Source organism: Trichomonas vaginalis, chromosome II (genome assembly GCF_026262505.1).
Source record: "Trichomonas vaginalis G3 chromosome II, whole genome shotgun sequence".
Classification (NCBI taxonomy): domain Eukaryota; phylum Parabasalia; order Trichomonadida; family Trichomonadidae; genus Trichomonas; species Trichomonas vaginalis.
The window spans coordinates 15899259-15911767 of record NC_067204.1 but is presented as its reverse complement, the minus strand read 5'-3'; the positions used below and the strand labels follow the sequence as shown (position 1 = coordinate 15911767).

General features: G+C 33.2%; 5 protein-coding genes across 5 annotated transcripts, besides 2 other annotated features; 2 read left to right on the top strand and 3 right to left on the bottom strand.

The window, feature by feature from the left end:
* The first annotated feature begins 8 nt into the window (after positions 1-8).
* Positions 9-152: a mobile genetic element.
* Positions 151-1191: a mobile genetic element.
* Positions 1192-1297: 106 nt separating this feature from the next.
* On the bottom strand, positions 1298-2264 carry TVAGG3_0552480 (ribosomal protein L5; the record flags this gene model as incomplete). Its single annotated transcript, XM_001329672.2, has 1 exon — positions 1329-2255. The coding sequence occupies one exon, from the start codon at positions 2253-2255 to the stop codon at positions 1329-1331; it is 927 nt and encodes a 308-aa protein (XP_001329707.1).
* Positions 2265-3039: 775 nt separating this feature from the next.
* TVAGG3_0552470 (translation elongation factor protein) lies at positions 3040-3655 on the top strand (the record flags this gene model as incomplete). The annotated part of the gene is made up of 1 exon (XM_001329671.2): positions 3051-3329. The coding sequence occupies one exon, from the start codon at positions 3051-3053 to the stop codon at positions 3327-3329; it is 279 nt and encodes a 92-aa protein (XP_001329706.1).
* A 4938-nt stretch (positions 3656-8593) lies between these two features.
* On the bottom strand, positions 8594-9781 carry TVAGG3_0552460 (uncharacterized protein; the record flags this gene model as incomplete). The annotated part of the gene is made up of 1 exon (XM_001329670.2): positions 8618-9781. One exon carries the CDS (start codon positions 9779-9781, stop codon positions 8618-8620), a length of 1164 nt encoding a protein of 387 aa, XP_001329705.1.
* A 177-nt stretch (positions 9782-9958) lies between these two features.
* On the top strand, positions 9959-10542 carry TVAGG3_0552450 (uncharacterized protein; the record flags this gene model as incomplete). The annotated part of the gene is made up of 1 exon (XM_001329669.1): positions 10173-10409. One exon carries the CDS (start codon positions 10173-10175, stop codon positions 10407-10409), a length of 237 nt encoding a protein of 78 aa, XP_001329704.1.
* A 203-nt stretch (positions 10543-10745) lies between these two features.
* TVAGG3_0552440 (cytosolic carboxypeptidase family) lies at positions 10746-12509 on the bottom strand (the record flags this gene model as incomplete). The annotated part of the gene is made up of 1 exon (XM_001329668.1): positions 10746-12509. One exon carries the CDS (start codon positions 12507-12509, stop codon positions 10746-10748), a length of 1764 nt encoding a protein of 587 aa, XP_001329703.1.

Below are 12509 nucleotides of genomic sequence, written 5' to 3'. Positions count from 1 at the left end.
AAGTGAGGGAGTAGGGGTAATTTTAGCTAAAAGTGACACGCCTGTGAAAAGTGACACATCCGTGAAGGGTGTGATTACCGATCGGTAATTTCGACAGTTTAGAATTTAAAATTTTTTATGGAACTGTTGCGAGTTTCATAAAGAATTTAAGGGTGCACCCGTATGTACGTTTATTTGAGAGGAGGAGGATTACCCTCTCAATTTTGAGGGATTCGTTAGTTTATTTTCTCGATGAATATGCAATAAAATTTGATTTTTACCTTATCAATATACTTCATATAATATACACATGTTCATGTAAAAACTTTTTTCCAAAATCCTCAGGAATTAAGGGATTTTTGAATTTTAAGAATTTTTTTCGAATTTTTTCGAAAAAAAAATATTTTCAGAACAGCCTTAACGGCTAAGATTTAGGAACAATGTTAAGTATCAAAAAGAAAGGAGGTCTGATATAGACAACATATATCGTTGAAGGTTGAAAAATCTCTAATATTTGAGCCCAAAATTTCAAATTTTAATTTTTTGAAAAAAGAGGCCACCCGTATGTACGTTTATTTGAGAGGAGGAGGATTATATTTTTGAAAGGGTGAAACATTATGAATATGTTAATTATATAATAATATGTATTATTATAAAAAAGAAAAAATAAAGCACGTTAAAATTTTTCTTTCTTGATTTTTTACAAAATCTACTTAGAATTATGCAAAATATGACTAAATAATTATAAATTTCAAGTTAAATTTTAATTTTGATAAATAATTTAAATTTCAAAATATCAAGTTCAGTTCGACTATGTATGTAGTAATTCCTCAATAAAGTGCCAAAACCCTATTAAAATATATGAACATTTTCAACATTTTAATGTTTTTATTTAAAAATTTGATGGAATATGAGCTTCAAACAATTATTATGTAAATAAAAATAATTAAATATATGTATTTATTCGTATTACAACCGTAGTAAGTCGATTCTTCCTTTCTTCTACTGAGATTTGAATTTGATTTCGAATTGTAAAGAGATTCAAAGGGAAAATACTAGCGGATAAAAACTACCTCCATGAAAGGGTCATAATGGAGTCAAGTTGTATTTTTTGATATTTTTTGCTTTTCGAGCCTAAATAAGGTAGCCAAGATAATGCATAAAAATAAGGTTCTAAATTCTGAAGTTTACATGATCCTCTCGTGTGCACCCTTAATGTTGTCACACTACATAAACTGAGGGCTTTTAATTCTGCCAAATTAAACTCTTTTTGAATATTATATTGTTGATATGTTATTAATGAAGAAAAAAACTTAAATTTTTGTATAAGAAAATCTTTAATATTCCTTTTACTTGCGTGGTGGAAGGCCAGCAGCGGCAAGGTGCTCGTTGAGGATCTTGCGCTTCTCTTCGAAGGAGAGCTTCTTTGTCTGTGGCTTCTTTGGAGCGTGCTTCTGCTTCATCTCCTCAGCGTGCTTCTTCTTGTCGGCGATGACTGTAGCAGCTGGGTTCTTGCGGATGGCAGCGTGAGCATCCTTGTAGATCTTCTCAAGGTTGTCAGCTGTGATTCCGGCCTTGACGTAGCGGGAGAACTGCTTGTTGTACTTCTCTTCGGACTCCTTCTTGAGCTTGCGCATGTAGTCAGCGACAGCGCCACCGAGGATGTAGTACTGGTTGCCCTTGACGATCTTTTCAGCTGGGACGTCCTTGCGGTCCTTGCCAGCATCCTTGTCCTTCTTGTCGAACTTGCAGGCGAGGCGGCAGACGTTGTGTGGGATGAAGAGGCCACCATCGACGGCACCCTTCATGACGGCGAAGACCTTAGCGCCTGTTGTTGTACGAGCAAGACCAACATCGAGGATGACCTTGAATGGACGTCTGTTCTCTTCATCGTTGAGGTATTCCTCTGTGATCTCTGTCTTGAAGACATCAGCAAGCTTCATCTGTGTGAGGAAGCGGCGAGCAACAAGAAGACCTGTAGCATAAGCAGCTGGGTAGTTGGAAAGACCGAGCTTGATGCCGTACTTTGGAAGTTCTGTGGAGAGAGCCTGGCAGACTGTCTTATCACCTGTAAGTTCGGCAACAACGATCTGAGCGATGACCTTTGTGTTTGTGATACGAGCGACGAGGCGATACTTGGCTGCACCATACTTTGTCTTATCCTGTTGGATGAGCTGAGTACGTTGGACGTAATCAGTCTTAGCCTCACGCCGCCTGCGGAACTTTGTTTGGAAGCGGGAGAAGTAGCCAGCGTTCTTGACGAGCTTAGCAGACATCTTGCAAAAAGGACGACCAAAACCATTCAATTTTTAAAAGTTCCTTTTATTGATAAATATGAGTTTAAAATATAGTGTATTGCTTATATTCTAGACTTTGGCACCGAAATATCTAGAAATCATTTTGATGAAAATGAAAATTAGGAATATTGTGGTGTTTTTAGTAAATTTTGCAAATTCATAATGAATATGAATTATCCTTGGAATCAAAATTTTCCAAAGTTTTTACAAATCAGATTTTATTAAAGAAAAAATCCTAGAGAATAATTTGATTTTTTCAATTTATAAAAAAATTTAGTGAAAAATCAGATTTTTTAAATATACGAATGATTATTATTTTATGTATTTAAAACAAATATATCAAGAATACATGATTTATTTATGAATTGTAATGTCGAGAAAGAAATCTGATGGAAAAATCAAATTTTGTTCACTAAATATAAGATCAGAAATTAAAAATAATGATAATACCATTTTTCTCTCAAATCAATCAGCGTAAACCAATTGAATACATTTGAGATAACCAACAATTGATGATTACTTTTTGATAAGCTCAGGAAGGGATAAAACAATTGAACTTTTTGAAATAAAATTATATCAAGGGGAGGACCATAGTCATTCAAATTTATTGAAGGGGCAGAACCATTATTGATCAATTTATTTAGTCCAATGAAAAATGATATATTAAATAAACTCAATAAAATAATCAAGTTTTGGTATGTGATTTGGTGGGGACAAATCGAGTTCCTTTCAAAATTGAATCAGCTCTGAATAATACAGGACCACTTTGCTTTAATGGCTGAGAAGGTCGGTAAGTCCACACTCGTTCTTGAAATTATGCCAGCTTCTGATGAGGTCAACCTCGACGACCTCGAGAAGAAGATCCGCGAGGTCGCTATGGATGGCCTCCTTTGGGGCAAGTCCCAGCGCAAGGAAGCTTGCTTCGGCCTTTTCGCCCTCCAGATCGGTGCTGTCGTTACAGATGATGTCGATGTCCAGGGTCTTGAAGACGAACTTTCCTCCTGGGAAGACTGGATCTCATCTGAGAAGATCATCGCTTTCCAGAAGATCTAAATAAATAAACTAAAGGATTATTGATAGCCCTAAACATATTAATTTTTAATACTAACTCACAATCTTACTTTTTAAAAGATTTTTGCCTTATTCTCGTGGCAAGAAATTTATTTTGTTTGGCCATAACAAAATTTTTCCACAAGACAAAGGCTTTCTCGATTCTCATCAGAAGAGGCCCCCAAAAAATCATAATCTTTATGTCTTTGAAAAAGTCATTATCATCATTGTCTGATTTTTTTCAAGATCTAGCAATCTTCACATAGAATTTTCTTCAAAACTACACACGGTTTATACAGTTCCAGCAGAATTATTAAATTCGATGATACTCATTGTTGAAAGTTTATTCGACCAATACAAGCTTCATAAGAAAACTCAGACAATAGCTTTCGGACTAAGTGTGCAGCAAAAGTTAACTATAATTCATACATTCAATTTCAACATCCGAAATTGAATAAATACCCTACGTTCCCAACTTCTGGAAAACGGTTTTTCACCCTTATGATCAGTTTCAGACACTTTGGGAGTCTCCCAAACTTTGATATTTTGCATTATGATAGAGAAACGTGTCTAGTTTAACACACAGTTGTTTTAAAGGCAAATGATGATATCACATGAAATTATCAAATTATCAAATTTTGAAGTACCAGTCCAAAGGGTTAATTAGATCCTACACAGATGTGCGATAGTGAAACATATGTGTTCTTGATTTGAGAAGTCCTACTGATAGAGGTATGAATCTCACAGCTTTGTGTGAGCGTGTCTGACACTTGTATAGAGTGGAATATGCGCCGACATATATTATATAATAACATGTAGTTGATAATTATGAAAAAATAGAATTCGATGCGAATGATATTGAAAGTTGTTTTGTAATTTGATATTTTTCTTATATGTGTTAATTAGTAAATGGCTTGTTTGTTGTGATAGTACTGTGAAAAATGAAAGGTATTTTAAATTAAAAAATTGAGATTTTGAGATATCTCTAGAATTAAGAATTTATTATGTATTTGACTTTTATATAACTATGTGTAAAGGATCTCGATGTCTATATGCTTTAAATAAAATTAAATAAAATGAGATAAAAAATTAAAATGGACAAGAAGATATATGGAAATGTAATTTGTATTGTGTTGGTTGTTGGCAAAATGATTTTAATACAGATTTAAGGATTTGGAATGGATTTGAAATTAAATGATTTTAATTCAAGGAGTAATAAGATTTTGAACTGGTTTTTATTTTGTGAATGTAAACTCCTTCCATAGGATATGTATTAGAAAGATCAATGTCAAACTTTTTGAAAGAATTGTTTTTTTGTTGAGCGATTTTCTTATATTTAATAATATATTTAAGTTGGCGTATCTTACGCCCTTCCAAAAATATGTATTAGAAAGATAAATTTTAAACTTTTTGAAAGAATTGTTTTTTTATTGAGCGATTTTCTCATATTTAATAATATATTTAAGTTGGCGTATCTTACGCCCTTCCAAAAATATGTATTAGAAAGATGACTTATAATTTCATAAATTATTTTGTCCCGACGGTTTGAGCCGTTATCAGAATGGTTGCTTACACAATGCGTCAGCAAAATGTCGGTTGGGGTGCCCTTCTTGGCCTCCTGAGTACTCACCAAGATACCCCCAGCTCCCGCAAAACACCTCCCTTAGGTGCGCATTACCTGACGGCATTATTTTGCAATTATTTCAAATTTTTTAGATGTCTTTTGTTAAAGTTTGTTAACTAAAGACTTGAAAACAGCTTACCGCTTCAAGCTGCTCTCTTCCCGGTTCCTCTGCCGCAATCTTCTGTTTGATTGCGCGCAAAGCTCTCCTCCTTGTGAACCATGGCTGATAGAAAGAACTGAAAGACAGGATAGGAGGAACATGCCGGTTCAAGTTAACTTGCAATATGCTTCTGATTAGTGATTTTAGATGAAAGATTAGCGAAATCGCATTTAATTTGGATAGAAGGATTCAATTTTATGAAGCAGGCTCGTAGAAAATATGCAGGAATAGCACAATCTTTTGCAATCACAACGCGATTGCAAAACTTCGACAGACAAGAGTGTATTGTGCACTCTTGTCGGTCTGCATGTCTCATTCTGGGAGACATTGTCACTGCATGTCTCCCAGAATGAGACAATCTTCTGCAATCAGAATTGGTTGCAAAACTTTGACCGACAAGAGTGTATTGTGCACTCTTGTCGGTCTGCATGTCTCATTCCGGGAGACATTGTCACTGCATGTCTCCCAGAATGAGACAATCTTCCGCATCAGAATGTGGAAGTTTGACCGACAAGAGTGCACAATACACTCTTGTCGATCTAAATGTATCTTACAATCAAAGACACTTTCATACAATCTTTTCGAAGTTAAAAAAAATTTAATTATTTCTTTCTTTTGTTTATTAAATCGCCTTACTCACGTACTAATCTCTTTTAGAGACTCTATCGAGCTATCCCCACATATAAACCTGTGACAATAATACATATTTACTCTCTTCATATTCTGATCTCATGACACATTATCGCAAAAACTATAATTATACAACACATCTCATAAAGTCTCATTTTAGCCCTATCTAAGCGTTCAAAACCTATTTTCCACACGTAATCTGATTCTTCTGGCTCCGCTGATTCGATTTCTGCTGTCAGATCGTGAAAATATGCATCACATAAAGAGATAAACACAACTCAAAATTATTGCTTTTTTTTTCAAATTGTCTATTCATCCATCTTTACATATTTATTATCTCCTCCGTTTCCCCTCACAAATTCTTTTAATTTTCTGAATAATACGTATAATAAAATGAATATCTCAAAAACTAAAACACAAAATTAATGTTGGAAAATGACTAGATATAATCTGAACTTTTGAATTCATACATTTTTGGAAAAAATTGAATTTTCAAAAAAAGAGCTTATTTAGGTATGAACCTGAAGAGAAATTTTAAGGAAAATATTAAGTTGTGCAATTTGCATTTATCTCTTTATGTGATGCATATTTTCACGATCTGACAGCAGAAATCGAATCAGCGGAGCCAGAAGAATCAGATTACGTGTGGAAAATAGGTTTTGAACGCTTAGATAGGGCTAAAATGAGACTTTATGAGATGTGTTGTATAATTATAGTTTTTGCGATAATGTGTCATGAGATCAGAATATGAAGAGAGTAAATATGTATTATTGTCACAGGTTTATATGTGGGGATAGCTCGATAGAGTCTCTAAAAGAGATTAGTACGTGAGTAAGGCGATTTAATAAACAAAAGAAAGAAATAATTAAATTTTTTTTTAACTTCGAAAAGATTGTATGAAAGTGTCTTTGATTGTAAGATACATTTAGATCGACAAGAGTGTATTGTGCACTCTTGTCGGTCAAACTTGCAACACATTCTGAATGCGGAAGATTGTCTCATTCTGGGAGACATGCAGTGACAATGTCTCCCGGAATGAGACATGCAGACCGACAAGAGTGCACAATACACTCTTGTCGGTCAAAGTTTGCAACCACATTCTGATTGCGAAGATTGTCTCATTCTGGGAGACATGCAGTGACAATGTCTCCCGGAATGAGACATGCAGACCGACAAGAGTGCACAATACACTCTTGTCGGTCAAACTTCCTAATACAAAATTTGATTCCCTTATTATCTTCTTAACAAAACTTAAGATTTCAATAATACATCATGAAAACATTCATTTACTACATTCACACTGTTATTCCTTTCTATAAATTAACTCATTTAATAGAATCTTGTTTTTATATCTTATTATTTTCTCATAATACTTCTAATTCCTCTATTTCCTCTTCCACATAAAATTTAATTTTGTAATGCTATCATATACACTTAATGTTTTCAAATTTTCAGATTTAAATTTAATCTTTATTTTCATCATCATTTATAATCTTGTTCCTATATAAAGTTATAATAAATTATCGTCAGATTCTAATATTTATGATTCTTACTACTCAATTCAATATAATTATGTTAGTCACTCATATTCAGGAGAATAATTTAAAAATCTATAGCTCATATTTTGATAGTTATATATTTAGATGATATATATTGCAATTCCGGTTTCAACACGATCAAATGCCAAACCAAGACAAAATATATATGAATTTTCAAAATATCGATTTACATTAGAATCTATATCTAATTTTATCAATACACAAGTAGGGAATGTTCAATACATCTTTGAGCAACGTGAATAGCACAATTTTATAGGATTATTTGTTGATTATATAAAATATAAGCCAAATCGAATCTGCTGTATAGTACTTTAGTTTATCATTGAATGTTAAATGTGTTCAGATAAATATTTGAGTCATATATCGCATTTTCTAATTTCAAAATTTATCTCATGAAGTTAGAATTTATTTGATCATACAACATCATGTTAGTCAAACCAGAGTTCAATGGCGATTCTAAAATGAAACAAATGCTTGTTTTATCAAAATGTTAAAATATTAATCTAAAAAACTTAATATCTAACCAAACCATTCTAGAATTATTATATACAGGTATAGGCAATCTAAATGCACACGGAATTCGGAAAATTAAAAAGAATATTTATGAGATTATTAAATCTTATGTAATTCAATGAAAAGTAGATAATATGAATATCTATAGGCTATATATCAACATATGAGTTTTTGGTTTGACCAATACTATACTAATGTGATCAAATTAATCTGATTTCTTAGATTTTCATTTGAAGCATTTGCAGTAGTAGGGGTACCTTTATATATTAACATATTAAAAAATTGCGCTCCGATTCGCAGTTTCTTCATGATTTTGAGATTGCATTAGATTTCGCGATGCAGAAAAAAATCACTTTAGATTCCCGTCAAACTCTAAGTATAAGCATATCTCTATATGTAGAAACTGTCTGCGCTATTTATTTCCCGGCTCAAAAAACCACGGTGTCTGTGTGAGGAAAATACCCATTTTAGGACCCTGGGTAGGGGGTCATGAAAATTTTCCAAGAGTTGGAAATATAGGGTATCTCCATTGTACGTTTTTGACGATTTTTAACTCTTGTTATATTTATAAATAACTTACATTCGATTTTTAGTTACTTTTTTCGTATTTAATAAGAACCTTAAATAATGGGGTTTTTTGAGTCAGAGTACACTTGCGTCCATCTGACTTTCATATTTTGTTGATTCAGAGTCATACAAGCAAAAATTGGTAAAGAAGAATTGATTAATACAAATAATTTAATAAATATAGAAAGGAAAAAATGATTCTAACAAAATAATACTTACAAATTTGAATATTATAACATTACTTTTGTTGAGACTGCTTTGGCTGGTTATTATTCTCGTTTTCGGAGTATTCTGAGTAGTATTCAGACGTATATGATTGAGTTTCTTGCTTATTTTGGTCACTGCTTTGAGAAGTTTGTTGTTGAGGCTTCTGTTGCTTCTGTCCTTGATTTTGAGGGTCTTCGCTTGTATCTGAATAGTAACTGTATTCACTATCTTTTTGATCGGAATTTTTATTATTGTTATCTAATGATTTTTCTTTCTGTTGCTCCTGTTGTGAATTCTGTTGCTCTTCCTGCTGTGTCTTCTCTTCTTCCTCCTCTTCTTCTTCATCTTCGGCCATGCAGTGTTCGTAAACCTCATCAGTATCAATACAATCATCATGCATCTTCATAAGATCTAGGAATTCGTTCATTTCATTTAATCTGTCAATTTCCATTTTGATAAAAATGTTATGATGTGTTTCTGCGAGATCTCTCTGCATTTTACATTCCAAATTATCAAGAGAAAGATCGCGGAAATGATCAAGCTTGGCCATTAAGTCTGCATCATCAATTTGACAAATAATTCCAGTATCGCTTGACTTTTGTTGGTTAATTCTGTTTTGGCTTTCATTAAGTGCTTTTCTTATTTGCGCTTTGACGTCTAAGGCTACTTGTTTTTCTATTAACGATTCAACAGATTCTGAAAAAACTTCTGATAAAAGTAATTCCCCGATTTCTTTCTTCATTCTCTCGGATTCATCTTGCCCACCTTCTGCATCGTCCCTAAGTTCTTTTAATGTTGGTGTAAATTGTGCGTGTTCATTTACTAAACCTGTAAACTCAAATGGAAGACATTGCTTATTTACTTCGGCTATTTGCTTTTCGACATCTTCGATGTCCATCTTTAATTGCTGTATTTTCGATCGTAATTCTGAATGTTTTGTTGTCTCAGAAGAATCTGAACCCATATTTGCAGCCATTTTAAGAATACATTCATCCAAATCTTCAAGTTCGGCTTGGGTTTGTTTGTATTCCTTTTTGGCTTCAGCGTGTGCTTTTTTGGTTTTATTATATTCTTCCATTGCTTGTTTATAAGAAGAACGTAGAATTTCTGGTTCATTAAGACCATCACCACCTCTAAAGTAGAAAGCTGGCGATCTACACGTACCCCTTGGGTAGATTAGAGCAACTTTCCGCATAAAACGTATATGACATGTGATATAAAATGACTCAAAAAGATTTTAAGATTTCTTAGTTTTGATCATTAAAATACGTTCCCCTTAAACAATATGTTATAAAAACACGTAAAAATCCATAACTAAACATTATTTATTTTTAATTTTTCTCCCTTTCAATGTAATTGATAGAACTTTGAAGAAATTTCAGAAAAAGGAGATCAAAAAATGATGCTGAAAGCATGTGAAGAAGGACTTTGGAAAAAATAAAATCGTGATTATTTTGGTACAAATGTACTTCATTATGCATCTTCAGTAGGAAATCTGAGACTTGTTAAATCTCTCATTGAATATGGCTGTGATAAATAAATCAACAGCGAATATGGTGGTACAGCTCTATACTGGGCATCATATAATGGTCAACTTGAAGTTGTTATATATCTCATCTCAGTTAGAGCTGATAAAGAAGCAAAGAATAAAGATGGATCTACTCCACTCATTGTTGCATCAAGATATCGTCATCTTGAAGTTGTTAAATTATCGTATCTCAGTTGGAGCCGATAAAGAAGCAAAAGTTAAAAATGGAAGAACAGCACTTGATTATTCGGGAGGAGCAGTAAGAAAATATTTAGAATCAATTGCAAAAAAGTAATTTCTTAATATACCATTGTTGCAAAAGATAAAGTTATTTTTTTAATTAATTTTTATTCATTAATCTATTGTTAGAGCAGATTATTACCACGTGGTAAGTTTTTTAAGAAACTCCCAGTCAAACAAATGTGGTGCAGCGTATCTCCCAAAAATTGACATTATAACTTTTATAATTCACTCATTTCACTTTGTTGATTTATTTATATCCAAAACGATGTAAAATGGATATTAATGTTTTAAAACACAACAATTATATTGCTACAATCAACAATTATCTTAACAATTCACAGTGATATGCAAACATTTATATTAAACAACATAAATAAAACAAATAAACTTAGTAATTGACGAGTCCGTCCGGGAATTGTTTCCATTTCATTGAGATTTTTTGTGGAGGATCGTTTGAAATCATATCTGGAGATACATTCATAAATGATTTACATCTCCTTGGATCAAATATCCTACTAGATTTTGCGAAAGGCTCTAAAATTTCTTCAGATTTTTCTAATTCTTCATTTTCATCTCCGTAATCAATTTGTAATTGATTATTTTGTTCATTATCAATAGACATCTTTTGTCTCTTCGGGAACATTGTTTCAATATCTTTCTTTGCTGTTTTATAAATTTCATCTTTTTCTCCTTTGATGAAACAGTAAATTCCATCACAGCAGCTTCCTCCAACCTCTTCCCAGAGCAGTTGGTCATATAAAGAATCAACACCTTCGCCGGCGCAGACTCCTCCAAAAGATGTTTCGACAGTAAAGCTTTGAACGACATTCAGCTCTGTTCGAATGATGATTCTGCCAGCTCCTGTTCTATCTTCTGGATAGGAGAAGACACAATGTCTCCAAGAGAACTTGTTACATAATAATGAAACAATTCTTGGATAAACTTTCTCAATATGCTCAATATCAGTGCCGTCATTGGGACATCCGAACGCAAATGTACCATCAAGACGTGAATGACCATGAAAATCAATGGCTATGACGACATTTCGTTCTGATGCCAATTTTTTGAATAAATTCTTAGTATTAAGAATGACAGGATGTATAACAGCATCAGGAGATCCCCACATTCTATTCAAATCATTGCCAGAAAGTGAGGTTCTGTAAAATCCTTCAATTACTCCATCGATATTCAACATTGGAATGATCTTAATGATATGATTTTGTCGGATAAATTTTGATTCAGGGGAATCATTAAGTAAATGCTGCATAAAGCCACGCATTAAGTAGCTAGAATTTGATTCACCGGGATGAATACGAGCAGTAATAAAAATGTATGGTTTTTCTGATGATGGAATGCCACCTTCCTCTTCTAATGTGAGAATTGGACACTCACGGCCTCCAGCAGTTTCGCATAAAATTTCTGATTTCAAACTTGGGCATTGGGTGGTCCATGCGCCAATGTCACGCATTAAATCACTGTATGTGTATGGTAATGCGTAGCACATGTAAAGAATATCTTTATTGTATGGAAAATCAATGGTAAAAGCAACTGTTGAACGTTTTCCTTTGCCTTTTTGACCTGGGAATATTCCATATGAATAGTCATTTCCTGCTCTGACCCATGAAATATTTTCATTTTTAGCACGAAGATGCGAGTATAAAAAGATTTTGGCTCCACGATCAAATAGACTTTTTCCTTTGTGGAAACCACTGATGTAAAATTTATAATCACGTTCTTTTTTCGCATTTAAAATCTGAAAATAAAACCATTGACAAGATCCAGACTTGTTACGATCATATTCTAATACTAAATGATATGTATATCCACCGAGATAATAAACTTTTGATAAATTTCCGCTTTCAAAGTGAGATTCGAATCGTAAAATTATATCTAATTGATCTGTTGCAGGTGGAAGGCAATCTTCTGGATGTAATACATCATATATAAGTTTTCCTTCATTCCATATTGTAGGGTATTCACTAAGCTTGATTACATTTGCTCTTCCAGATTTTTCTGTCGAGGGCTGCCCAAAATGCAAGACATAAGTATGGTCTTTAATAGATTCCGTTGGATATTCAACAAATTCTTCGTCTTCATCATTATCATGATGAATAACCCCATTTTCATCATCAAAATCACTATCACTAGACAT